Here is a 27,964-nt window from a genome sequence, read left to right as displayed (position 1 = left end):
TTTTTATCGAAACAATTTGGCAACGATTTTGGTGTGATAAAATTCGGTAAATGTGATAAATTTGGTAATTTCATCATGATGCCTTTGAGCTTGTTGCAAAAAGCATTTATGTGGTTAAATTTACTTTTCGGTTTTCGATTTTTTACTAAAGGTGTGGTATAAAGAACTATAATTTAAAAACCAGTAAATCCGGGAAACCGTTACCATGTGAACTGGAAAATTACTAAATGAATTACCTATATATCATATATTTTGGTTTTATTAACCAGAATTGTGTTTTTTTACTAGAAATGTCTTTATCATACAGTGAGATAATTTTGCCAGAATTTTTTTCTCCGTGTATAATAATTAGTTTCTCGTGGACTACAGCAGATTTTTAATTGTGTGCTTAAAATTTTCTTAACTGCAGCAGTCATCCTATATCTAAATAGAGTAATTTCTTACAACTAGCTCATGGGCTGCAATAGCGGCACAACTAAAAAAATCATGTTTTGAGATAAGCGGGTTTAAAGTTTTCGTTACTAAGCAAAATGCATAAAAAATGCTTTAGTTTGCTTAATCGAAGATTAACCTTCAAGTTGAATAATGAGTGTGCTAGCATTGCTGCGGAAAAGAATGTGTATTTTCATATTTACACTTGTTCTTAGTTCAAAACGCGTGTTTTTTGAGTTGTGCCACTATTACAGCCCATGAGCGAACTGTTTAATGAGATATTTTTCATCTGAACAGTTAAAAATTAAAAAAAAATCCTTTTGCTGTAAACTTACATCCTTTTTCAAACAAAATCAAAGTGAGATGGGTAAATAAAAGAAAACACTAGAGAAATAAAAACACTTACTTTGATTTGACTTCGATCGAAGTTTTGTTTCCGGCAGATGTTAGTAAAAAGCGGGCACAGCTGGCAAAAAAGACGTTTTGTTCCCATGAGGAAATAGCAAACAGCTTTAGGAGAAATGATAAGGTTAAATGGAGGAGGTAAGGTTGATCCGTCATCGAAATATCCCATCCATAATTTAGATCGAGCAAACTTCCATTCTCTATCTGCATGATCCTAACAATTCAAAAATTGTAGAAATATTTAAACAGTATTTTAAACATTCAAGATTAAAAAAAAGTACCAAAAAGTCATGCCAAACATGCTAGATTTTCCAATTTACATGCAGTTCGAAAATCAGGCTATCGATCCTAATGTTGATACAAGTGTCAAACAAACTAACTACGCTAAATGAAGTTAAAGTAATGGTACGCCAGTATATCCATAGTGTTGAAACCCTGAATGTGTTCTTTTTTGGCAATATAAGACCCAATCTAGTGGTTAAATTGTCAAAAGTTAGGTTTTAGATAAAAAAGATTATCACTTGGAAATGGTGGTTGTCTGCAAAATCAGGTGAAAACAAAACTAGATATTTTTATAAAAAATATAACAAAATAAGTAACTTGACCGTGGACCGTTATTCATAAATATTCATTAAAATGTGTCAAAAATGACGTTAAATATAGAACAGCAAACTAGAAAAACTAATAAAATAATTAAAGATATTCCAGTAAAGATTAGCAATATAAAGCGACACCTTCTAACACGGATGTTCGACGTTAGATGTTCACTTTAGCTGACCCGATTTGATCAGTATTTTTAAAACCCAGATAGTTCGGGGTACCACTCACGTAATGTCACTGCATTATTATATATTGATGATTTTGTTTTTATATTGTTGTTTTCTTAGCGTTCAAATTCCCTACTGTTTGGAGAGGAGTTATCGACAATGTCAACCTTCATCTATGAAAAGGTACCCCAACATAGAATCGAGTCTTATGTACTTAATGTCTTATATACTAGTGAATTGGAATTGTATTTTTGTAGTGGTAGATACACTACAGTACTCCCCCACCAGACTTTTATGTGTGATAGAATTTGATGTACGGGATACCACTAGTTGATTCATTGCTGTTTTGTGAGAAGACGGGAGATTTGTATAAAGATCACCGTACTTTTAGTGCTGATCGTGAAAGCTGTATTAAGTTCCTGTGTTGCCATTAGCAGTCGAGTGTATACAGGCTGACGTTGTGTGCGATCGGGACTGAGTAGCAACAGCGTGAGGAGGTGGATAATGTCGCAGTCACAAGTAGCAAGTCAACTGTTCAATGTGAACCATCAATCGAAGTAGGCGTTTTCAGATCGAAGTGGGAATTTCTGTCAAGGTAGGCATGTTCACATCACGTCCGGATCACTAATGTGGGGAGAGGAGTTACCGACAATGTCAACCTTCATCTATGAAAAGGTACCCCAGCATAGAATCGAGTTACCATGTCTTACACACTAGTGAACTGGAATTATATTTTTGTAGTGGTAGATACACTACACACCTACCATTAGAATTTATTTTAATTTAAGAATGACTCTATAACCCTGAAATTTCAGAAATTAAAAATATGAAACCTGCATAGCAATGAGAATTAATTTATACGAATTGATAAATAATAGTAAAACGAGCTTTAGTATATAAATGAAATATAGTTCAGTATGCGTACAATATTCATTTTGAAAATGATAATGTAATTTATATACATTGATGATTAGATACATTAAATGCCAAAGCATGCAAAATGCAAGTTTTAATGCATATTCAATAAAAAGAATCAATTTAATTACATATTTAAAATTTTTTTCAATATATTTGGAAAATTTCAAAACGCATGCAGCGGGTGATATCAAAACAAAATTGTTAAGAATCATCTGTTTCACTTTCAGAATTTTATAAACCATGCACGAATCATGCATAAAAATACATAAAAAAAGAAATAACTAAGCACAGCCTAATTAAAAAAATGAGCTGAACTTTATTTTGAGAAAAAAAAACCCTACCTCAATCACTTGGAAAGATTTAGTCATCATAGCAATGAGCATGTTTATAAGAACAACAATTGCAGTCACGTGATATGACATGAATAGACCTTGTCCAACAGTTTCAATAAAGAAGTCATCTTCCACTAAATCTGTACTTTTGGGTGAACTTATTCCAAATAATGACCAGAACAAAGTTGCGAATGTGTTTCCAATCCTGCGATGAAATAACTCTCTATCAGCTACGAGACTTCGTAGTAAAATTATATTTGTAACGTTTTTTTTTTTATGCGAAATTATTTTTCAATGGTGAGTTGAATGAAAAGACAAAATAAGAAGTAATTAAGAGATACATAATTCCTGAACGCTCTTGAAGAGGGGAAAGAGTTTGATAATAACTCAACAAGCTGTCTTCAATTACATTGAGGAAGAAATTCTTTGTTGCATTTATACAAATAATTGATTTTGCCTAATATGGGTGTGGGATTTCAAATCGAAAATCTGATTTTCTCCTAAAGCAATAGATTTTTTTAAATGACATTTTTAGTCTATTTTTTGTCAAAATGTTCAAGTTTAAAAATATTATATTACGGAGACCGGGTAATCTGATTTTCTCCTAAAGCAATAGATTTTTTTTAAATGACATTTTTAATCTATTTTTTGTCGAAATGTTCAAGTTTAAAAATATTATATTACGGAGACCGGGAAATCTGATTTTCTCCAAAAGCAATAGATTTTTTTAAATGACATTTTTAGTCTATTTTTTGTCGAAACGTTCAAGTTTAAAAATGTTATATTACGGGGACCGGGAATTGTGATTTTCTTCTAAAGCAATAGATGTTTTTAAGCGACATTTTTAATCTTTTTTTATCGAAATTATCAAGTTTAAAAATTTTATATTACAGGGACCGGGAATTTTGATTTTCTCCTAAAGCAATAGATTTTTTTAAACAACATTTTTTGTCTATTTTTTGTCGAAATGTTCAAGTTTAAAAATGTTATATTACGGGGACCGGGAAATCTAATTTTCTCCTGAAGCGATAGATTCTTTAAACGACATTTTTAGTCTATTTTTTGTCGAAATGTTAAAGTTTAGAAATATAATATTACTAGGACCGGGAAATCTGTTTTTCTCCTAAAGCAATAGATTTTTTTAAATGATATTTTTAGTCTACTTCTTGTCGAAATGTACAAGTTCAAAAATGTTATATTATCGGGACCGGGAATTCTGATTTTCTCCTAAAGCAATAGATTTTTTAAATGACATTTTTAGTCTATTTTTTTGTCGAAATGTTCAAGCTTAAAAATTACGGGAACCGGAAAGTAGTGTCGTTTCGGTGCATTTGGTATTTGTTATCAAGATTTTATTTTCAATCAATAAATCACCCTCGTTAGCAGCAACCTTTCAATGCCGGATCAAAAATGAATGGAAATGGATCGAAAAAAATGATTTGGTTTTTAAGACTAACGAAAATTTGATGCGCCGAAACGATATTACTTTCCGGTCCCCCTAATATATAATATGGGATCACGCAAATGTTGCGACATACTTCTAGAGGAGTTACGACATCTGGTTTAAAATTGTATAGGAACCCATGCCCAGAAATGTTGTAGTATGTGGCTAAGTACGTTTCCCTATTATAACCTGTTGAGGAGCACGGGAAATAACAGTTCGTGAAAAGGAAACGCCCCTCGTGGCGTATGTTGACATTTTTAGTCCTGATGATGCATTCTAACTTCCATAGAAGTTTGCCACAACGTTTACGCAACCCTGTGTTGTATATAATGACCTCATTTGTCTAGACAATAATATTGAAGTCTATTTCCCTTTCATCCTCTTCTTTCCCTTCTGTCTAAACTGTAGAGATGGAATATCAAGTGCCTCAGTATCTTAACATGTTCATATCATGTACTACCAATGATAAAACTGTAGTACATGAATATAATGTACTACCAATGATGAAACTGTAGTACGTGATATGAACACAATTTTGGATTGCACTATTTTGTTACTAAGCTGCCTCACTATTTTCTAAATAATTGTAAACTTTCATTATTCTACTTTCAATTAAATCAATTTTCAATCAATTTAAAATATTGCCTTATTTATGCAATTATAAATTTCGATTATCTTTTTGTAAATATATAATTATTATCGATTTTCTATATATTTATAAGCATTTATTACCATTTTGAATATATATAATTATAATCTTCTCTTTTTTATTCAGTTAAATCTTATTTGTAAATGCATAATTATAATTTTTCTTTTGTATATTTTCTTTGTGGTAAGCAATTAAGTACTAAAAATATTTTTTCGTCATAAAATAATGTATGTTGGACATTCACTTTTATGTATATTAAACCTACTACTTTTGTTTAACGATAGAAGTAAAATTATTAGATACAAATGTGTTTTGTCAGGAGTATACTATTGCGAAAGTGGTTTTACTAATACAGCTCTACAAGTTTATAAATAGATAAATTTTCAAGAAATTTTTCACTTCGATAAGATAACAATTTAAGGCACGCGCTTCCTTTCTTTCTTTTAAACTATTAGAATGAAATAAAATATAGATAAAAAGAGGGTTTAATTAATATCTGATATCTTTATATTATCATAGACTGGTTTTATCACCGTAAACTATTCGGAGTAAAATAAAATAAAAAAATAAAAAAAAAATTATGAAATGAAAAAAAAGATATAGTAGAAAAAAAAAGTAAATTAATTAATAGAAAAATTTCTGAATCATTAGTAGAAAATTCTGAACTGCTATAGCATCTATTTGTTTAACGAATATTTCCACTTAGTGGAATGTGATATACTCTCTAAATTCTCTAACAACATCTAATAAAACTTTTAATAATTTCTTTAAAACAAAAACGTTACTTTAAAAGGGATACAAAATTTAAATAATTTTGATAAAATTTAAACAAATGTTCAAACCAGGGCTCGAAAAAACTCAGAAATTTTAACCGTCTCCGAGGACGGCTTGTCCAACAATGTACCCGTCCTCCTTTGAAACTAACCCGTCGCTTCTAAATAAATAAAAATATAATTTTCTCTTATTTATTACAAACATTTATATAAATTGCACAATGAATTAGTAGTTACTAGGATTACATTATACAGTAATAAAAGAAATACTAGGTTGCTATTAGTAAAACCTAGTATTTCTATTATAAATAATTTATTTCTTTGATAAAATAATTTAAATAACAAAGGTTAAGTTATCTGTCAATTTATCCGATGGTACTGCGTTTTTTAAATGAATCAAATATGACGTTTGCCAGTTCCACAATCAAGTCAATGATTTACAGAGGTTTCTGCACAGAAATCTGAAAGAGGTTTTCCATTTAGGTAGATGTTCATAAATGCGTTTAACGCTTCTTGTTTAAGACCAGTAAGTAATGTGTTTTTTTTTGTAAGTTCATTGCTGAAAAGCCCCTTTCAACCGCTGCAGTACTCCCAGACAGAGAAAACATCAATTCCACCAATCGCAGTATGTTGCTGTATTTCGAGATTAGAGGGTCATTTTAGAAGTGAGGGGCTAGACTCTTGTGAGATAACAAAAATTAAAAATGTATCACGAACATTAACGGGAAAATGGCCGTCCGCGCGGACGCTGGATTCGAGAAATTTGTTGTCCGCGGGGAATTTTTGACCGCCGAGGACGGGCGGACGGGCGGTATTTCGAGCCCTGGTTCAAACCATATATTAAATTTGATATTTGTTTCCTATAACTTTCCACGTTTTCACCATCTATATCACTCATTAAATACGATTTGATTTTGAAAATTTTAAGTAAAATGTCCTAAAAGAAAAAATAGTTATAAAATAAACCATAAATTGGTCATGAAATTCGTTTAAGGTAAGAATATGAAAAAAACAATTTCACGTCAAAAAATAATTTATTAAGGAAAGTAAACGTGTAAAAATTTAAAATATAGGTATTAAACTGTATGTTATGGGCACACACGGGAACGTTACTTTTAGAATGTAACGAGTAAAAGTACAAGTACAAAAAAAAGTAACGATTTTAAGGTACATTTGCGGGAAATCAAAATTTCAAAGTATACTTAAAGAACAAAATATAAATTTTTTAGTTTGAAATGTTTTGAAATATAAGTCAATTTCCTTCGACATTTTCATTACAAATATTTGTACATTTTCCCTAAAAAAGTAACGGAAGAACAAGTAAAAGTACAAACTGGAAAAAATAACGAAGTATAAGTGAAAGTATGTACTTTTTTCTATAATATTTTATAAGCACAAGCTACGTTTAACAAGTAAACCTTTCGCTATTTACTTCTAGTTATTTAAATGATTATGTTTCATTTTTGTTTTTATTAATTTATTCTTTTAGAATAAAAATCATTATTTATTTTTAATTTATTTTAGAATTATATATTTTTTTCCTCCATAGAATACAATGTGGGCAAGTTTATCAAAACGAATCGAAATTTAGTTTTTCATAAATAAAAGGTAAACTTTGTAGCAGTGCAAAAATCATAGTAATGAATGCATTAGTAATTATAAATTTCACTTTTCAAAACTAAATTTTAAATTCAAACTAAATTTTCTCATGACATCATTTGAGGTTGTAAAATGAAGTAGCTATACTTTTGAGAGCACTTTTAAACAAAATTTTCGAAGTAAAAAAAAAAAAAAGAAGCATTTTTATATCATTCTTTTAAATCAATTTGTGTATTAATTTTTGATAAAGTAACAAAAAATGCTTTCAGCTTATATAAGTAGTGTGTTTAAGTTTGCTGAATTTGAAAAAAGTTATTTTTAGACCCGATAATGAGTTAAAAATAACTTTACCAATTATGAGTAATATTCGTGATTCCTTATTTTTTTTACCATTTTGAGTGCAATATTTCAATGATAATAGTAAATATAGCTTTTCACTCTATTAGATGTAAAATTGAGCTTATTTCCAATTCTGTTACAAAAATGAATTCTGTTACAAAAATAAAATAATGCCTTTCTATCAAACTAACAAAGAATATATCAGTTTGTAGTTGCTACTTTGCATTATAGATGGCAGCAGCATAAACGTTAAGCAGTTCTTGAAAGTTTTTAATTCTACTTAGATATTGAAAACTTTTAACGTAAGGACATAACTCATACATTTTATCATGGTTAATAAAATTTAAAAATCATAGTTTTTGGTCTTTTTGAAATTTGCAAAATACTAAAATTTTCACTTGAAAAACGAAGAACAGAAAGTAAAAACTGTAAAAAATATTTTTAATATGAAGATCAAGATACAACAATTTTTTAAAATTTTTATTTTTAAAAAACAATTAATGGAATATTTCTTAATGCAATATGGAATAACATTTAAATTAGATTAGCTAATTAAGATATGAGATATAATTTATTCATATAATTTAATTTTACAAAATTTATAAAATTTTAGTAATTTGTAATAAAAGTTAAAATTCATAACAAAACTAACAAAAAACGCAAAGTAATAAAATAACGTAAAACCATAATTCGAAATTTAACAATTATTATCATTATTACTTTGTTTTTGATGCTAAATTAAGAGTCAATCTGAATCAATTTTTTATCGGTTTTAACTTCATTTTTCTTTAAACTAGGAGTACTTTCTTTAGTTCTTTTTTACTTATTTATTTATTTTCTTTTATTTAAAGAAAATTGATTTCGTTGTTTTAATTAAATAAAATTAAAACTAAAGGCTTTGAATGATAACGGATTTACTATTTGCAAAATTTTATCATCTTTTTTTTAATCTTTTTTAATAATTTTTAGGATTAAACGATAATTTTTAGGATTGCAAGAATTTACCTAAGTTTTCAGATAAAATGTGTTCTTATTTTTTAAAAGAAAAGTTTTCATTTTGATTAGGCGTTTTATTAACTGAAGAATTAAAAACGTTCATCTGATATAAAAACATTAAGTAATTCTATTGAAACTTATGTTGAAAACCATCAAAATTCTAGATCTTTTATACTTTTATACTTAAAACTATTCTAGTAATTCTATCTGAAGTGTACTGAAAGTAGAAGATATAGAACATTTTGTTAAGAGAAATTTCAATAAATGAAAATAAAATGCTTATTACTTATTATGAACTGGTATACCGAAAAAAAAAATGTAGTACATAAATTATAATTGGAAGTAAATCAAAGCACAAAATATAACTTATAATATTTTAAAAGAAAACTAGAATCCAATTACTATTTTCAATACTTTTAAGCAATCTAATTTTCTAGTTCAAAACGAATCATTTATTATTTCGTTAATTAAGTTATCTCCTTTTCTAGTTCCTATGTTTTAGTATTTTAAAATAAAATATAAATTCTTGAACTTTCAAAGTTGTAAATAACTAAATAAATTACCTCAGGTGCGATGATAATAATTAAATTTAGAAATATTCAAAAACAAGTGAAATGATTAATATGTGCATGAATAATGGAGGAAAAGGGAGCAAAAGCTGTCTAATTAAAGCCAGACCTTGATTATTTCAGTTAACTGCAGCTGCTTACTAACTTTTCTTGAATAGTTGATGAGAAACATACTAATGGGAGATATTCATCAGTTGAATTTTCGGATATAACTTGTAAATCAATGAAGCAAATATAAATGAATTCTACTTTTGACATTGCATTGACCTTTTACTTTAAATTACTCTTCATTCGTAAACTTTTATTGAACTTTGTTTATTTGATTGATATAATTGATTAACTTGTGCAATTTCATAAATATTTAATTTTCTCTCAACACATTTAATAGGACATCTCGACAAAATGAATGCTGAATTGATTAAATAATTGATTGTAAATTGGTTAAATACCAAAGGTATTTTGTGTATTTTATTTTTGCTCATAAATGATGAAATATAACCATATTGTAAATTCACTATTTTATCAGAAAAAATGGTCTTAAGAATAGAATAAAAAGTTAAACAAGTTGAATATATATTTGTGTCGTGGACTGTAAGAATTTCCGAATCAAATTACGGTATAAAGTACTAGTGATTTGAAAGCATCATCCGTAAAATCCATTTTTACCATAAAATATTATATCGTAATAGTTATTTAATTAGAATGATTCAGTAGTTTTATGGTAATTATTACGGTAAAATTTACGATGCTTCAGAATCTTTGCTCCATACCTTGCTCCGGTAAAATGGACTTTAGGGTAAAAAATACCGGCACCGCAAGTGCCGTTACTTTTGATTAATGATTGATATTGTAAATTCACTATTTTATCAGAAAAAAATTGTCTTAAGAACAGAATAAAAAGTTAAACAAGTTGAATATATATTTGTGTCGTGGACTGTAAGAATTTCCGAATCAAATTACGGTATTAAGTACTAGTGATTTGAAAGCATCATCCGTAAAATTCATTTTTACCATAAAATATTATATCGTAATAGTTATTTAATTAGAATGATTCAGTAGTTTTATGGTAATTAATACGGTAAAATTTACGATGCTTTAGAATGTTTGCTCCATACCTTGTTCCGGTAAAATGGACTTTAGGGTAAAAAGTACCGGCACCGCAAGTGCCGTTACTTTTGATTAATGATTGATATTGTAAATTCACTATTTTATCAGAAAAAAATTGTCTTAAGAACAGAATAAAAAGTTAAACAAGTTGAATATATATTTGTATCGCGGACTGTAAGAATTTCCGAATCAAATTACGGTATAAGGTACTAGTGATTTGAAAGCATCATCTGTAAAATCCATTTTTACCATAAAATATTATATCGTAATATTTACTTAATTAGAATGATTCAGTAGTTTTAGGGTAATTATTACGGTGAAATTTACGATACATCAGAATTTTTGCTCCATAACTTGTTCCGGTAAAATGGATTTTAGAGTAAAAAGTAACGGCACCCTAAGTGCCGGTACTTCTGATTAATGAAATAAAGTGAAGCAAAAGCTGTCTAATTAAAGCCAGCCCTTGATTATATCAGTTAACTTCAGCTGCTTACAAACTTTTCTTGCATGGACGATGAGAAACATATAAATGGGCGATATTCATCAGCAGAACTTTTGGATGTAATTTGAAAATCAATGAAGAAAATATAAATGAATGTTATTTTCGACATTGCGCCGACCTTTTACTTACAATTACTCTTCATTCGTAAACTTTTACTCAATTTTGTTTCTTCGATTGTTGTAAAGGATTTATTTGTATAAATTAATAAATATTTAATTATATCTTAGCACTTTTTATAGGACATCTCGACAAAATAAATCCTTATTTGTGAAGTAAATTGCTAAAATGTAATTTTATATTCCTTATTTTTACTTGATTGATGAAAATAAAGCTATTTTAAAATTCCCTACTTATGTTAATCAGGAAAACTAAAATGGTTTTGAAAATAGATTAAAAATTGAACAAATTGAATATATATTTGCTACGTACACTGTAAAAAATTCCAGATCAAATTCTATATAAAGCACTGGAATATTGAGTGCATCTTCCCAAAATCCACTTTACCATAGAATCCATTTTTACTATAAAATATTATACCGTAATTTTTGTTGTCAAATTTCTTTAATTAGAGTGAATCAGTGATTTTAGAGTAATTATTATGGTGAAAGTTACGATGTATCAGTTAAACATGTTCCGGAACTTAAAATAAAACTTAATAATCGATGATATAACTTAATCAATGAAGAAAATGTAAGTGGATATTACTTATACATTGCACTGACATTTTACTTTCAATTACTCTTCATTCGTAATATGTTACTGTATTTTGTTTCTTCGATTGTTGTAATTAAGTTATTAGTAAAATTTAATAAATATTCAATTCTCTCTCAGTACATCTTGTTAGACATCTCGACAAAATGAAAGCCGAATTGTAAAGGTTTGTAAAATTGGTAAAGTTCAAAAATTTTTGCGTATTTTATTTTTGCTTCTTATTGATGAAAATAGAACCATTTTGAAAATGTACTACTTTTGTAATTAGTAAACAATGAAACGGTATTAAGAATAGAATGAAGAGTTAAACAAATTGAATATACATTTGTGTCGTACACTGTAAAAAATTCTGGGTCAAATTATGTTGTGAAATACCAACACATTATCCGTAAAATTCATTTTAATCGTAATTTTAACTGCAATATTTATTTAATTAGAGTAATTCAGTGATTTTACTGTAATTATTACAGCAGAAGTTAATGTATATCAGATGTTTTTGTTCTGTAACATATGTTCCGGTAAAAAGTATTTTACGGTAAAGAGCGCTGGTACTTTTTATCGTAATTTGATCTGGAGCTTTTTACAGTGTATAAACATTATGTAATAAATAAGAAAATGTAAAATTGAAATAATTGGTTTTAAAGTTTTGTTGAGTTTTGTTCATAATATAAAATGTATAAAATAAAGTGATTTTTAGTTGAATTTTTAAGTTAATTTCATTAAATATACTAATATATAGCTAAATTAAGTCATGAAAATGCCACTTTTTTAATTTGTTTTTTATTTATTTATTAAACTTTTGCCATTTTTTATTGTTTACTACTTCTACCTTTAAAATGGCATCAATTTTTTTGTTTTTGTTTTATTTCACCGTAGAATGTACATTTAAAAGAAGAAAGATGATTTGGTGCTTCAATGTGCTGCCAAAAAACGCATTTATGTAAAAAGTGATTGCGGAAACTAATTGTAAAAATAAAACTTGATTTGCCTTCTTAAAAAAGGGAGAAAAAAATATTTTCTCATGTAAGTTATGCCCAAAGCTGTTGTTTTATGAGGTCAAAGCTAAAAGAATCTTTCGAGTTTTCTACGAGAAAAATTTAAACTTAACTTTTCGATTTTGATTTTTCATTTTTTCATAACTTACAAATGTTGTACAAGAATATAGAATTAGAAACGTGACTCAGGTGCACTGTTAAAAAATTTTTCGGGAAAGTTATTAAATAACAATTTAATTAAGTGTTATTTTACCATGTTTATACGAAAAAGTCGAAAAATTATAAGCAAGATGATATTCAAACTGTTAAGAGCAAAAAAGCATTTATTAACTGCTTTCACCTAATGCGGTTAAGCAACCAGGAGTTTATTGCACGAACTAGGCTACCTAATGAAGCTACTAAGTTTCTTGGAGCAGGATACATATTTCAGCGGAGAGCACTAATCTGAACGACAGAACGGGGGTTCGATCTAGCGAGTTGACACCTCAATATCTCTTCCATTCCCTTCAGCACATGAAGAATTTCCAGTGACCTACACTACCAAATTTGTGACCCTGGACTATTAGAATAGATACTCTCATTTACGAATGAGGCAGTACCATAAAGCTGCCTAAACGCAAAGCGTCTAGTTTTTCCTATATCTAGTATTTCGATCATTTTGAAACCATGCTAGGGAAAATGGTTCAAAGTTAGTTGTATAATATTGTATTTATAGTTTTTAACTATACTAGATGCTTCAAAGCTATAAAGGTAAAAATAGTAATAAATAGGTAAAAATCGGTTTAGAATAGCATTCAATTATATTGCTGAAAAAATTGGACTTTTGGATTGGTCAAAAACTGGACCCCACATGGCAAACAAAAGATCTGATTTAAAAGAATTTTCTCCTTTTTATCATGAAGGATAAATTTGGCACTTTAAACAACGATCAATTTAGACAGATAGTCAACTTACAAAGGTGGTCAACTTGACAAGATAGAACTTTCGTTGCATGGCAGAACAACTTTTATGCACTTTGCACATGGTTTTCTCTTCATGTTACTCATTGTAAAAAGTAGCACAATAGAAAAACTTTTTTACACTTCTGCAAAGTTTCTTTAGTCAGTGTTAATCACTGGGAAAAACATGCATGATGATAGATAATAAACTCCGTTTATGATATTTACAGTATAAAGGTTGAACATCGTTAGAAATTTCTAGGAAAAAATAGGTTAAATAACAATTTAATTAATTGTCTTTATACCATACTAGAACAAAACAGTCAAATTACCGCAAATAAAATGGTATTCGAACTGTTAATTGTGAGAAAAACTGTTTATTAACTGCTTTCACTTAAAACGGTCAAACGACCAGGATTTTATAGCATCAACCAGGACCATCTAATGAAGCTACTTTTTCTTTTTCAGATGGCTATATTCTGTAGCCGAAAGGGCTAATATGGTGATCTTATGGTTGGCAGAGCGGGGTTTCGAAAACAATGATAAATAGTTGAATATTTGACCATAAATTAGATGCGTAATTTAAGGTACCCAACTAAACACATTTTTCTGTTATTTTATGTTATGTAAAACTATGAAATTTCTTTCTTTTAAAACAGTTCCAGTTTTGTTTATACGTCAAATCAAAGATAAGTTACGACGATTTAAATAATTTATTTTGGTCATTGCATTGATAATTGTGCCTTTTTTGTCCTTTTCTACAAAACCTTTTTTTTGTTATTTTCCTTAATTTATATGTAATGCTTTAAATTTTTTTAGTTCAAATTACTTGAAATTTTTCAAGAATGTTTTCTATACATATGTCTACGGAATAGACTACGGACATTTGAAAAAAGTTATTTTTAGACCCGATAATGAGTTAAAAATAACTTTACCAATTATGAGTAATATTCGTGATTCCTTATTTTTTTTACCATTTTGAGTGCAATATTTCAATGATAATAGTAAATATAGCTTTTCACTCTATTAGATGTAAAATTGAGCTTATTTCCAATTCTGTTACAAAAATGAATTCTGTTACAAAAATAAAATAATGCCTTTCTATCAAACTAACAAAGAATATATCAGTTTGTAGTTGCTACTTTGCATTATAGATGGCAGCAGCATAAACGTTAAGCAGTTCTTGAAAGTTTTTAATTCTACTTAGATATTGAAAACTTTTAACGTAAGGACATAACTCATACATTTTATCATGGTTAATAAAATTTAAAAATCATAGTTTTTGGTCTTTTTGAAATTTGCAAAATACTAAAATTTTCACTTGAAAAACGAAGAACAGAAAGTAAAAACTGTAAAAAATATTTTTAATATGAAGATCAAGATACAACAATTTTTTAAAATTTTTATTTTTAAAAAACAATTAATGGAATATTTCTTAATGCAATATGGAATAACATTTAAATTAGATTAGCTAATTAAGATATGAGATATAATTTATTCATATAATTTAATTTTACAAAATTTATAAAATTTTAGTAATTTGTAATAAAAGTTAAAATTCATAACAAAACTAACAAAAAACGCAAAGTAATAAAATAACGTAAAACCATAATTCGAAATTTAACAATTATTATCATTATTACTTTGTTTTTGATGCTAAATTAAGAGTCAATCTGAATCAATTTTTTATCGGTTTTAACTTCATTTTTCTTTAAACTAGGAGTACTTTCTTTAGTTCTTTTTTACTTATTTATTTATTTTCTTTTATTTAAAGAAAATTGATTTCGTTGTTTTAATTAAATAAAATTAAAACTAAAGGCTTTGAATGATAACGGATTTACTATTTGCAAAATTTTATCATCTTTTTTTTAATCTTTTTTAATAATTTTTAGGATTAAACGATAATTTTTAGGATTGCAAGAATTTACCTAAGTTTTCAGATAAAATGTGTTCTTATTTTTTAAAAGAAAAGTTTTCATTTTGATTAGGCGTTTTATTAACTGAAGAATTAAAAACGTTCATCTGATATAAAAACATTAAGTAATTCTATTGAAACTTATGTTGAAAACCATCAAAATTCTAGATCTTTTATACTTTTATACTTAAAACTATTCTAGTAATTCTATCTGAAGTGTACTGAAAGTAGAAGATATAGAACATTTTGTTAAGAGAAATTTCAATAAATGAAAATAAAATGCTTATTACTTATTATGAACTGGTATACCGAAAAAAAAAATGTAGTACATAAATTATAATTGGAAGTAAATCAAAGCACAAAATATAACTTATAATATTTTAAAAGAAAACTAGAATCCAATTACTATTTTCAATACTTTTAAGCAATCTAATTTTCTAGTTCAAAACGAATCATTTATTATTTCGTTAATTAAGTTATCTCCTTTTCTAGTTCCTATGTTTTAGTATTTTAAAATAAAATATAAATTCTTGAACTTTCAAAGTTGTAAATAACTAAATAAATTACCTCAGGTGCGATGATAATAATTAAATTTAGAAATATTCAAAAACAAGTGAAATGATTAATATGTGCATGAATAATGGAGGAAAAGGGAGCAAAAGCTGTCTAATTAAAGCCAGACCTTGATTATTTCAGTTAACTGCAGCTGCTTACTAACTTTTCTTGAATAGTTGATGAGAAACATACTAATGGGAGATATTCATCAGTTGAATTTTCGGATATAACTTGTAAATCAATGAAGCAAATATAAATGAATTCTACTTTTGACATTGCATTGACCTTTTACTTTAAATTACTCTTCATTCGTAAACTTTTATTGAACTTTGTTTATTTGATTGATATAATTGATTAACTTGTGCAATTTCATAAATATTTAATTTTCTCTCAACACATTTAATAGGACATCTCGACAAAATGAATGCTGAATTGATTAAATAATTGATTGTAAATTGGTTAAATACCAAAGGTATTTTGTGTATTTTATTTTTGCTCATAAATGATGAAATATAACCATATTGTAAATTCACTATTTTATCAGAAAAAATGGTCTTAAGAATAGAATAAAAAGTTAAACAAGTTGAATATATATTTGTGTCGTGGACTGTAAGAATTTCCGAATCAAATTACGGTATAAAGTACTAGTGATTTGAAAGCATCATCCGTAAAATCCATTTTTACCATAAAATATTATATCGTAATAGTTATTTAATTAGAATGATTCAGTAGTTTTATGGTAATTATTACGGTAAAATTTACGATGCTTCAGAATCTTTGCTCCATACCTTGCTCCGGTAAAATGGACTTTAGGGTAAAAAATACCGGCACCGCAAGTGCCGTTACTTTTGATTAATGATTGATATTGTAAATTCACTATTTTATCAGAAAAAAATTGTCTTAAGAACAGAATAAAAAGTTAAACAAGTTGAATATATATTTGTGTCGTGGACTGTAAGAATTTCCGAATCAAATTACGGTATTAAGTACTAGTGATTTGAAAGCATCATCCGTAAAATTCATTTTTACCATAAAATATTATATCGTAATAGTTATTTAATTAGAATGATTCAGTAGTTTTATGGTAATTAATACGGTAAAATTTACGATGCTTTAGAATGTTTGCTCCATACCTTGTTCCGGTAAAATGGACTTTAGGGTAAAAAGTACCGGCACCGCAAGTGCCGTTACTTTTGATTAATGATTGATATTGTAAATTCACTATTTTATCAGAAAAAAATTGTCTTAAGAACAGAATAAAAAGTTAAACAAGTTGAATATATATTTGTATCGCGGACTGTAAGAATTTCCGAATCAAATTACGGTATAAGGTACTAGTGATTTGAAAGCATCATCTGTAAAATCCATTTTTACCATAAAATATTATATCGTAATATTTACTTAATTAGAATGATTCAGTAGTTTTAGGGTAATTATTACGGTGAAATTTACGATACATCAGAATTTTTGCTCCATAACTTGTTCCGGTAAAATGGATTTTAGAGTAAAAAGTAACGGCACCCTAAGTGCCGGTACTTCTGATTAATGAAATAAAGTGAAGCAAAAGCTGTCTAATTAAAGCCAGCCCTTGATTATATCAGTTAACTTCAGCTGCTTACAAACTTTTCTTGCATGGACGATGAGAAACATATAAATGGGCGATATTCATCAGCAGAACTTTTGGATGTAATTTGAAAATCAATGAAGAAAATATAAATGAATGTTATTTTCGACATTGCGCCGACCTTTTACTTACAATTACTCTTCATTCGTAAACTTTTACTCAATTTTGTTTCTTCGATTGTTGTAAAGGATTTATTTGTATAAATTAATAAATATTTAATTATATCTTAGCACTTTTTATAGGACATCTCGACAAAATAAATCCTTATTTGTGAAGTAAATTGCTAAAATGTAATTTTATATTCCTTATTTTTACTTGATTGATGAAAATAAAGCTATTTTAAAATTCCCTACTTATGTTAATCAGGAAAACTAAAATGGTTTTGAAAATAGATTAAAAATTGAACAAATTGAATATATATTTGCTACGTACACTGTAAAAAATTCCAGATCAAATTCTATATAAAGCACTGGAATATTGAGTGCATCTTCCCAAAATCCACTTTACCATAGAATCCATTTTTACTATAAAATATTATACCGTAATTTTTGTTGTCAAATTTCTTTAATTAGAGTGAATCAGTGATTTTAGAGTAATTATTATGGTGAAAGTTACGATGTATCAGTTAAACATGTTCCGGAACTTAAAATAAAACTTAATAATCGATGATATAACTTAATCAATGAAGAAAATGTAAGTGGATATTACTTATACATTGCACTGACATTTTACTTTCAATTACTCTTCATTCGTAATATGTTACTGTATTTTGTTTCTTCGATTGTTGTAATTAAGTTATTAGTAAAATTTAATAAATATTCAATTCTCTCTCAGTACATCTTGTTAGACATCTCGACAAAATGAAAGCCGAATTGTAAAGGTTTGTAAAATTGGTAAAGTTCAAAAATTTTTGCGTATTTTATTTTTGCTTCTTATTGATGAAAATAGAACCATTTTGAAAATGTACTACTTTTGTAATTAGTAAACAATGAAACGGTATTAAGAATAGAATGAAGAGTTAAACAAATTGAATATACATTTGTGTCGTACACTGTAAAAAATTCTGGGTCAAATTATGTTGTGAAATACCAACACATTATCCGTAAAATTCATTTTAATCGTAATTTTAACTGCAATATTTATTTAATTAGAGTAATTCAGTGATTTTACTGTAATTATTACAGCAGAAGTTAATGTATATCAGATGTTTTTGTTCTGTAACATATGTTCCGGTAAAAAGTATTTTACGGTAAAGAGCGCTGGTACTTTTTATCGTAATTTGATCTGGAGCTTTTTACAGTGTATAAACATTATGTAATAAATAAGAAAATGTAAAATTGAAATAATTGGTTTTAAAGTTTTGTTGAGTTTTGTTCATAATATAAAATGTATAAAATAAAGTGATTTTTAGTTGAATTTTTAAGTTAATTTCATTAAATATACTAATATATAGCTAAATTAAGTCATGAAAATGCCACTTTTTTAATTTGTTTTTTATTTATTTATTAAACTTTTGCCATTTTTTATTGTTTACTACTTCTACCTTTAAAATGGCATCAATTTTTTTGTTTTTGTTTTATTTCACCGTAGAATGTACATTTAAAAGAAGAAAGATGATTTGGTGCTTCAATGTGCTGCCAAAAAACGCATTTATGTAAAAAGTGATTGCGGAAACTAATTGTAAAAATAAAACTTGATTTGCCTTCTTAAAAAAGGGAGAAAAAAATATTTTCTCATGTAAGTTATGCCCAAAGCTGTTGTTTTATGAGGTCAAAGCTAAAAGAATCTTTCGAGTTTTCTACGAGAAAAATTTAAACTTAACTTTTCGATTTTGATTTTTCATTTTTTCATAACTTACAAATGTTGTACAAGAATATAGAATTAGAAACGTGACTCAGGTGCACTGTTAAAAAATTTTTCGGGAAAGTTATTAAATAACAATTTAATTAAGTGTTATTTTACCATGTTTATACGAAAAAGTCGAAAAATTATAAGCAAGATGATATTCAAACTGTTAAGAGCAAAAAAGCATTTATTAACTGCTTTCACCTAATGCGGTTAAGCAACCAGGAGTTTATTGCACGAACTAGGCTACCTAATGAAGCTACTAAGTTTCTTGGAGCAGGATACATATTTCAGCGGAGAGCACTAATCTGAACGACAGAACGGGGGTTCGATCTAGCGAGTTGACACCTCAATATCTCTTCCATTCCCTTCAGCACATGAAGAATTTCCAGTGACCTACACTACCAAATTTGTGACCCTGGACTATTAGAATAGATACTCTCATTTACGAATGAGGCAGTACCATAAAGCTGCCTAAACGCAAAGCGTCTAGTTTTTCCTATATCTAGTATTTCGATCATTTTGAAACCATGCTAGGGAAAATGGTTCAAAGTTAGTTGTATAATATTGTATTTATAGTTTTTAACTATACTAGATGCTTCAAAGCTATAAAGGTAAAAATAGTAATAAATAGGTAAAAATCGGTTTAGAATAGCATTCAATTATATTGCTGAAAAAATTGGACTTTTGGATTGGTCAAAAACTGGACCCCACATGGCAAACAAAAGATCTGATTTAAAAGAATTTTCTCCTTTTTATCATGAAGGATAAATTTGGCACTTTAAACAACGATCAATTTAGACAGATAGTCAACTTACAAAGGTGGTCAACTTGACAAGATAGAACTTTCGTTGCATGGCAGAACAACTTTTATGCACTTTGCACATGGTTTTCTCTTCATGTTACTCATTGTAAAAAGTAGCACAATAGAAAAACTTTTTTACACTTCTGCAAAGTTTCTTTAGTCAGTGTTAATCACTGGGAAAAACATGCATGATGATAGATAATAAACTCCGTTTATGATATTTACAGTATAAAGGTTGAACATCGTTAGAAATTTCTAGGAAAAAATAGGTTAAATAACAATTTAATTAATTGTCTTTATACCATACTAGAACAAAACAGTCAAATTACCGCAAATAAAATGGTATTCGAACTGTTAATTGTGAGAAAAACTGTTTATTAACTGCTTTCACTTAAAACGGTCAAACGACCAGGATTTTATAGCATCAACCAGGACCATCTAATGAAGCTACTTTTTCTTTTTCAGATGGCTATATTCTGTAGCCGAAAGGGCTAATATGGTGATCTTATGGTTGGCAGAGCGGGGTTTCGAGTCCCTGCGGTGACACCGCAATAATTCTTCCTTTCCCTTCAACACATGAAGAGTTTCCAGTGACCTTCACTCTCTAATTTGTGAATCAGGTCTATTAGAAAAGTATTCTCTCATTTACGCATAGATGGCAGCACTATACACCTGTTAAACTATCTCCAATATCCAGTTGCATTTTTTTACGGTTTTAAAATCATGCTAGTTGTAAATGGTTAAAAAAACGAAAAATATTGTAATCATGGTTTTTTAACCATACTAGATGAAGGTAAAGAATGTTCTAGAAAGGTAAAAAATGTTCTTTACCATAAACTTTTACGCTCAATTGGAGAAACAGACTGCTGTCAGTTGTTTTATCATAATTTTTTTCAGAGCTTTGAAATAATCACTTTTCTTTACATCGTATCATATTGTTAAAATATGCATTTGCGAAAGTTATGATAGAGCTCATTTTTAAATAAAATAGTAATAAATATTCCTAAATTAAAAAGTTATACGCCTTAAAATCAATTATAAGTGCAAGCTCTTTAAAAATCTCAAATTGGATATTAATATTTTTTAATTTCATTTGGACCAATCCTTATTAAAATCGGTCAAGTAAATGGTTTATTAAATCAGGCACAATAATAATTTAAACAAAAGGATGATTCTAAATTTATTATAACTCTACACGGAAATATAAATTATGGCAAAATAGAAATACTTATCTGATAAACGCATTTCTGCTGAAATAAACTATAATTTTACAATTCGCTATGTCAAAGGATTACCGGAAATTCTGGTTTTCAAAATTGTAGTTCTCATTAAAATGTATTTAGTAACAAATGCAAAACTGAAAAGCAATTGTAACCAAATAATGGTATTTATGCCATACTCTAATGTATCGCGATGAAATTACCATAATTTACCATATTTATCAAGTTTTATCACACATTATAAACAATATTTAATTGTTAATTTTAGCAAAATCCTTGCCAGAGCCTTTTAGTATTTCCATAGAGCCAGTAGCACCGTAGGCTTCACCATATTCTAGTAGTTTTGACCATAATTTTTTCTCAGTGTAAACCATTAGCAATATAAATTATTTATTATTTTATCCCAAGGATTTGCGTTGATTTAAACTATTTATAATAAAAACCCAATCTATGATGAAGTGTAAGATCTTGATGGGAGTTAAAAAAGGGAAAATCCGAATTATACACTTCATTAAAATTATAATACATTAATGAAATGAGTTTAAGGCTATACACTTAAGTTAAATTAGGTATTCAGCAAATTACTGTATTCTATTAACTCCGGCACGAATCTATAGCTATTCTCTACACAGCACTGAATCAGTGAAAACCACTATAGCTCGTTAATCACGCCAAGCTTCAATAACGTGAAAGGGCTGTATTGATTTTGAGTTGAATGCCGTATTTTATTATTATTTTATGGATATCGTTAACAAAACTTTTCAGAATTAAGAATATGTGGTCATTAATTTTATTATAAAGACTTTTATTGGTGATTTTATTTTCTTGCATAACAAATCCAACCCTTAATATTTCTTATATAATAATATATTTAAACACTATTAATAGTATTGGAGAATATTTTTTTTGTACCATGATATTGTTCAAGATAATTGCAACCTTTATAGAGTGTTAATTTATGTATTATAATCAAACAAGCTACTTTATTTAAACTTTATTAGATAATTGTAAAGCTCACATTTTGAACGGAATTGTATTTAAAATTACACGGGAAAAATTGTTTTAGTCTAAACTACCAGAATACGGTAAAATTTACTGTTTTTTTTGGCTATATGAGAACACTAAAGAGCTCAATAAATTTTACCGAAGATCTTTAGTAATGATTTTGGTAAAATTAGTAATAAAATATGGTTTTATAATATGCAATAAAATATGGTAAATGTGGTAAAATGTAGTATTTTTATCGTGATAACTTAGAGCATGACATAAAACCCTTTTATTCGGTTGAATTTACTTAAGAGTTTTGTATTTTGCATTAAAAATATGGCAATAAGAACTATAATTTTGAATACCATAATTTCCGGTAAACAATTACCATATGAACGGAAAAAATTACTAAATGAATGGTTCAAATACCGTATGTTTTGGTTTTATTAACCAGAATTACGTTTTTTTTAAACCAAAACTGCTTTCTTCGTATAATTATTTATAAAAACCATACTTCAGAATGGGGTTATATAAATCTTATATTTACGAAAATTCTATATAAACAAATGTTCCAAACAAAGCAAACATATTTTGAAAAGACTTGTAGGAAAAAAATTAGCAAGATATACGAAAACTAAACTCATTTACGCTGCCAATTGGCGTTTCTTTCGAGTAATAGATTAATAGATATAGATTTGAGTGAGTAGAAAATAAGAGACAGATAAAGTCTACCCGAAACAAAGAGACTCATTAGTCGGTACCATGTCCACCTAATGAGCAGTATTGCTTGTTAAGTATTGTTCTCTTGGACATTTAGGTATTAATTAGAATATTGGTTAAAATATAAGGTTTTCCAATAAGTTGTCCAGATCCAATTGAAAAGACACTAGAAGTATTTGAAAAACAATTCTGGTATCAGTTAACAAAGCTTTTTTAATCATAGCACGTTATGTAAAAGATCTTTAAGCACATAGGAAAAAAGTATGGTCCAAACTATCAGAATATGGTAAATTTTACTGTGTTTCTCCAGGAACACCAAAATGCATGGTAATTTTTACTGCTTTGCGTAAAATTACCTACTGCTTAAAGTGCTTTGGTAATGATTTTGGTAAAAGTAACAATAAAATATTATTTTATAATCTAGGTTAAAATTTGGTAAATATAGTTAAGTTTTGTAATTTCAAAATGAGTCTTTAAGGGATGCTATAAAAACCATTTATTCAGTTAAATGGTTTTCATACCTTATCTGTTTATATTTTTAGCTGAATGTGTGGAGAAAATAATTATAATTTTGAATACCAGGTTTTCCGATAAACCATTTTCATATGAACGGAAAACACGCCAAATGAATGGTTTAAAATCCGTATATTTTTGTCTTATTAGCCAGATTTAAGCTTTTTTTTTACCAGAAATATCATTACCATACAGAATGGTTATTTTACCAGAATCTTTTCCAATAATTAAAGCTTACAGGCTAATAGCTTTTGAAAAAAAAATAGGACACACTTACTGGAAAACTGTTTAAAATCCATCACAAACTATTACAAGTACCTCAATGTCTTCAAAAGATCGACTCATCATAGCAATGAGCATGTTAATCATGACTGTCATAGCTGTCACCATGTAAGCTCCAAGAAGTAAGTGCCCAGTTCGTTTCGTAAACATATGGTAACCCATTTGGTCAAGATCTTTGATAGGAATGACGCCAAATAGAGACCAGAGCAGCTGCATGTAACTACCATCCATACTGCAAAGTAAAGCTTACATAAACATATTTGTAAGCTTACCTCAACGTGTCAGCTATCAAAAGCAATGCTGGAAAAAGCTCTGGCAGTTAATGCAATTCGGTAGTATTTTAAATACAGAAGCAGAGGCTATCAAGGCAATACCTACGTTTTTAGGTTGAGTAAGTTGCAAAAATTGCATAATCATTAATGGAATGGTTTAATGGCATGAACGTTAATGGGATGAGGCAGCTGGTTGTAACTACAATACTGCAAAGTGAAGCTTACATCAGCATATTTGTAAGCTTACTTCAACGTGTTAGCTGTCAAAAACAATGCTAGAAAAAGCTATAATAGTTAATGCAATTCGGTAGCATTTTAAACACAGAAGCAGAAGCTATCAAGGCAATTCCTAAGTTTTTAGGCTGAGTAAGTAGCAGAAAAAGCATAAACGTTAATGGAATGGTTTAATGGCATAAACGTTAAATTGCTGACAGCAATATATCAAAATTATAATTTACTTAAATAATTATAAAATTAGCTTGCGTAGTAACTTGGTGAATTGGCTGTAGGAAGGTTTTCTATAGGTGGGACACTCTACTTTTGAAGCTTACAGCAGAAATAGTTGAACAGAAAGTTACAAACAATGCAGAAACTGCGCTTATAAGTTTCATATTTAAAGTATTATATATTTCATACATTTTGAAATCTTATTTTCTGATTCCAAATAAGATGTGAAATAATCCAGCATTTTAAAAATCTTTCAACTTTAATTATTGAGTATGCATTAATATTGAGGATGCATTATTTTCCTAAGTACGAAAGAAAAGGTAAAAATGCGAAATTGCTATTAATTTTAGTTTTATACGTAAAGACTCTTTGTTTGGTTTTAAACAAGTTACGAAAACATTTATAATTACATAAAAGTTACAACTTATATGGAAATAAATATTCAAGATGCTTTTTTACCTCTGGGTATCTGAAAAAAAAACTTGTATAAATGCATAAGTTGCGCTTAATTTTTGAATGATTTTCAAGGAAAAAAATATTTTACTCATTTTAGAATCTTATTATTTGATTCCAAGCAAAGTGGAGGAAGAATTCCTCGTTACATAAAAGCTATGACTTGTATGGAATCAATATTGAAGATGTATTACTTTCCCCCAGCGTTCCTTTATATCGGAAATGTGCGAGCATGGATCACATAGAAAAAGTTCAAATTGAGACGATCTGTACATTTCAAAATAATATTCTTGTCGTTTAATTTAAGTGTATAATTTATTGTTTATAAATTTTGAGATGCCTTTGCATAGATTTAAGGTAATGATTCGTGTCCCATATCACATTTCTAAATGAATTATTTGTGTTAATATATGTACAGTGATAGATGATAGTGGCTCAGAATAATGCTTTGTGCATGTCTTTGAGGCCAGCGCTGCGGCGGAACAGTTATTAAAACCACCAATCACTCCGTTAGGTCGTGATAGCTGAGGGTCCTAAGTTCGATCCACGCAGTCAACCGAACAACCGGCGTTTATAAGCAGCAAAGTGCATTCTAAGTCCTCAGGCTGGTTGTGGTTTAGAATTATGGAAGGAGGGAAACCAACGTGACATGCTCTACACCGTTTGACCGGTGACACAATTGTTTGGCTTTCCTTACATAGTCATTTCTGATTGTGAAAACTTAATTGCGAACTTTTACTTCCATGTGCCCCTTGGCTAACAATTGGCTGTTGCAGGAATATTTTAGTATTAGATTCGATACTTTTTACTTAATAATTTTGTTACCAACGCTTCTTTAAATGAAAATTAATCAAATTTGTTGAAATTGACTTAAAAACAAAACATTTCATCAAATTATTGAAATAATATCCATCTGGATGCACTTTAGAGGCTAAAAAATGCGACATAGACTGAAATGAATTCAAATTGAAAAAAAACTGCAGGTAAAATCTATTATTGTTCAGAAATATTCTGAAATATTAATTAGTGAGTGAAACATTATTCAATCGGTATTGGTCTATGAAGTTTTTTTTTTTATTTCATAATGGTTAACTAATTATCAATTTAACATAAAATATCTTAAGATTAAAAAAAATTTTTTTTTCAAGAAGTTCAGTTTCTTTTACACGATTTCATCCCATAATTTGAACGTATTTAAAAATTTTTTGGATCTTTCAAAACAATTAAAGTACATTATTCAAAAACTTGGTGAAAGTATCGCAGAAAAATTAATTGAATGCCAATTTAACTGAAGTACCACTTAAGAGCAGCTGTACTCTAGAAATAATAACCGCATTAAAATAAACGATGAGGTACATACTCTTGCATTTAATAAATTTTTATTAGAAAGAAGGGAAGAATCTCAAGATTTGTAAAACGTTCAAACAAATGATTTTCCATTACTTTGAAAATGGAGATCAATAAACGAGAAGTAATAGTTTTTACTATTTCCTAAGCATTTTCGTTGCAGAGTGATGATATAAAAAATCATAAGAGTTTCGTTTGATGACACTTTATGAAAACAATTTCATGTTATTAATCTGTGGTCGCATATTTAGCAAAAGAGTAGCAAAAAGCGTTAAACATTTATGCTGATCGAATCCAAATTTGAAGAACTGATTGTCAAATTAAATTTCCAATTATTATTTACTCGTTTTTGTAGAATAGAAGAAATTTTTTTTTTAATTTTGATTAGTTAAAAAAACAATGATAAATAGTTGAATATTTGACCATAAATTAGATGCGTAATTTAAGGTACCCAACTAAACACATTTTTCTGTTATTTTATGTTATGTAAAACTATGAAATTTCTTTCTTTTAAAACAGTTCCAGTTTTGTTTATACGTCAAATCAAAGATAAGTTACGACGATTTAAATAATTTATTTTGGTCATTGCATTGATAATTGTGCCTTTTTTGTCCTTTTCTACAAAACCTTTTTTTTGTTATTTTCCTTAATTTATATGTAATGCTTTAAATTTTTTTAGTTCAAATTACTTGAAATTTTTCAAGAATGTTTTCTATACATATGTCTACGGAATAGACTACGGACAAGTTGAATAAAATTATTATTTTACCTTTTACAGCTAAAATAAAAATAACTAACTGCAATTTTTGACCTTTTTTACCAAATAAATTTCGATATTTGCTTTGAAATATCTAAATATTAATATTATGTCTAATGCATGGTCTAATCCTAAACATGAGTATTTATGAGTATTATAAAGTAAAAATAATTTTAAAAAATATAACGAATTTGAATAAAGCTATGTTATTTTGAAAAGAGGTCGAATTTATGTCTTTTTTGACTAGTTTTAAATGTTACTTTTTAATGTAAATGGTAAATGTTTGACAATTTACCAAGTAACTTAGTTTTTTTCACATTTTTTTGTATTCATATCTGTTTTAGTGCATAATGCATAAGTAAATCCAAGTAAAAAAATTTTAATTAAAAATTTCAAAATTGTGCCATCTGGTACCTTAATGGCTATTAACTGAAATTGTTTCTTGCATTTGAATTCAATTTTTTAACACTGAATATTGATAGCTAATATAGGAACGTGAAGCTAGATATATTAGTCTTTATCATTAGATTAATTTTAGTCAAAGATTGACTTAAGGAAATATATAGCATAACATCCTATACAATTAAATTTAACATTATCGCATCGAAAGATTAATATTCGACAGCAATGGTCAAATATATAATGGGAACAGAATAATTAATGACGCTTCTCTATTCAATATTATAAGTGATGGAAATTACTTTTAAAAGATAAACTGATGGAGCAGATATTTTTAGGATTTTTAA

At 27.9% G+C, this 27,964-nt stretch overlaps 1 protein-coding gene across 2 annotated transcripts in view; it reads right to left on the bottom strand.

The window, feature by feature from the left end:
- LOC107437390 (transient-receptor-potential-like protein) overlaps nt 1-27,964 on the bottom strand; it is a 279,014-nt gene that overhangs the window by 14,728 nt on the left and 236,322 nt on the right. For both annotated transcript variants that reach the window (XM_087155809.1, XM_087155810.1), the window contains exons 7-8: nt 2,864-3,059; nt 839-1,051 (exon numbers count right to left, since the gene is read on the bottom strand). In XM_087155809.1, coding sequence (XP_087011935.1) covers nt 839-1,051; nt 2,864-3,059 — 409 coding nt within the window. The remainder of the gene's footprint in view (nt 1-838; nt 1,052-2,863; nt 3,060-27,964) is intronic.

Source organism: Parasteatoda tepidariorum, chromosome 12 (assembly GCF_982258835.1).
Source record: "Parasteatoda tepidariorum strain Cologne lab strain chromosome 12, Ptep-v5.0, whole genome shotgun sequence".
NCBI lineage: Eukaryota > Metazoa > Arthropoda > Arachnida > Araneae > Theridiidae > Parasteatoda > Parasteatoda tepidariorum.
Note: the sequence above shows the minus strand (reverse complement) of the source record. Positions and strands in the feature narration are given on the sequence as shown.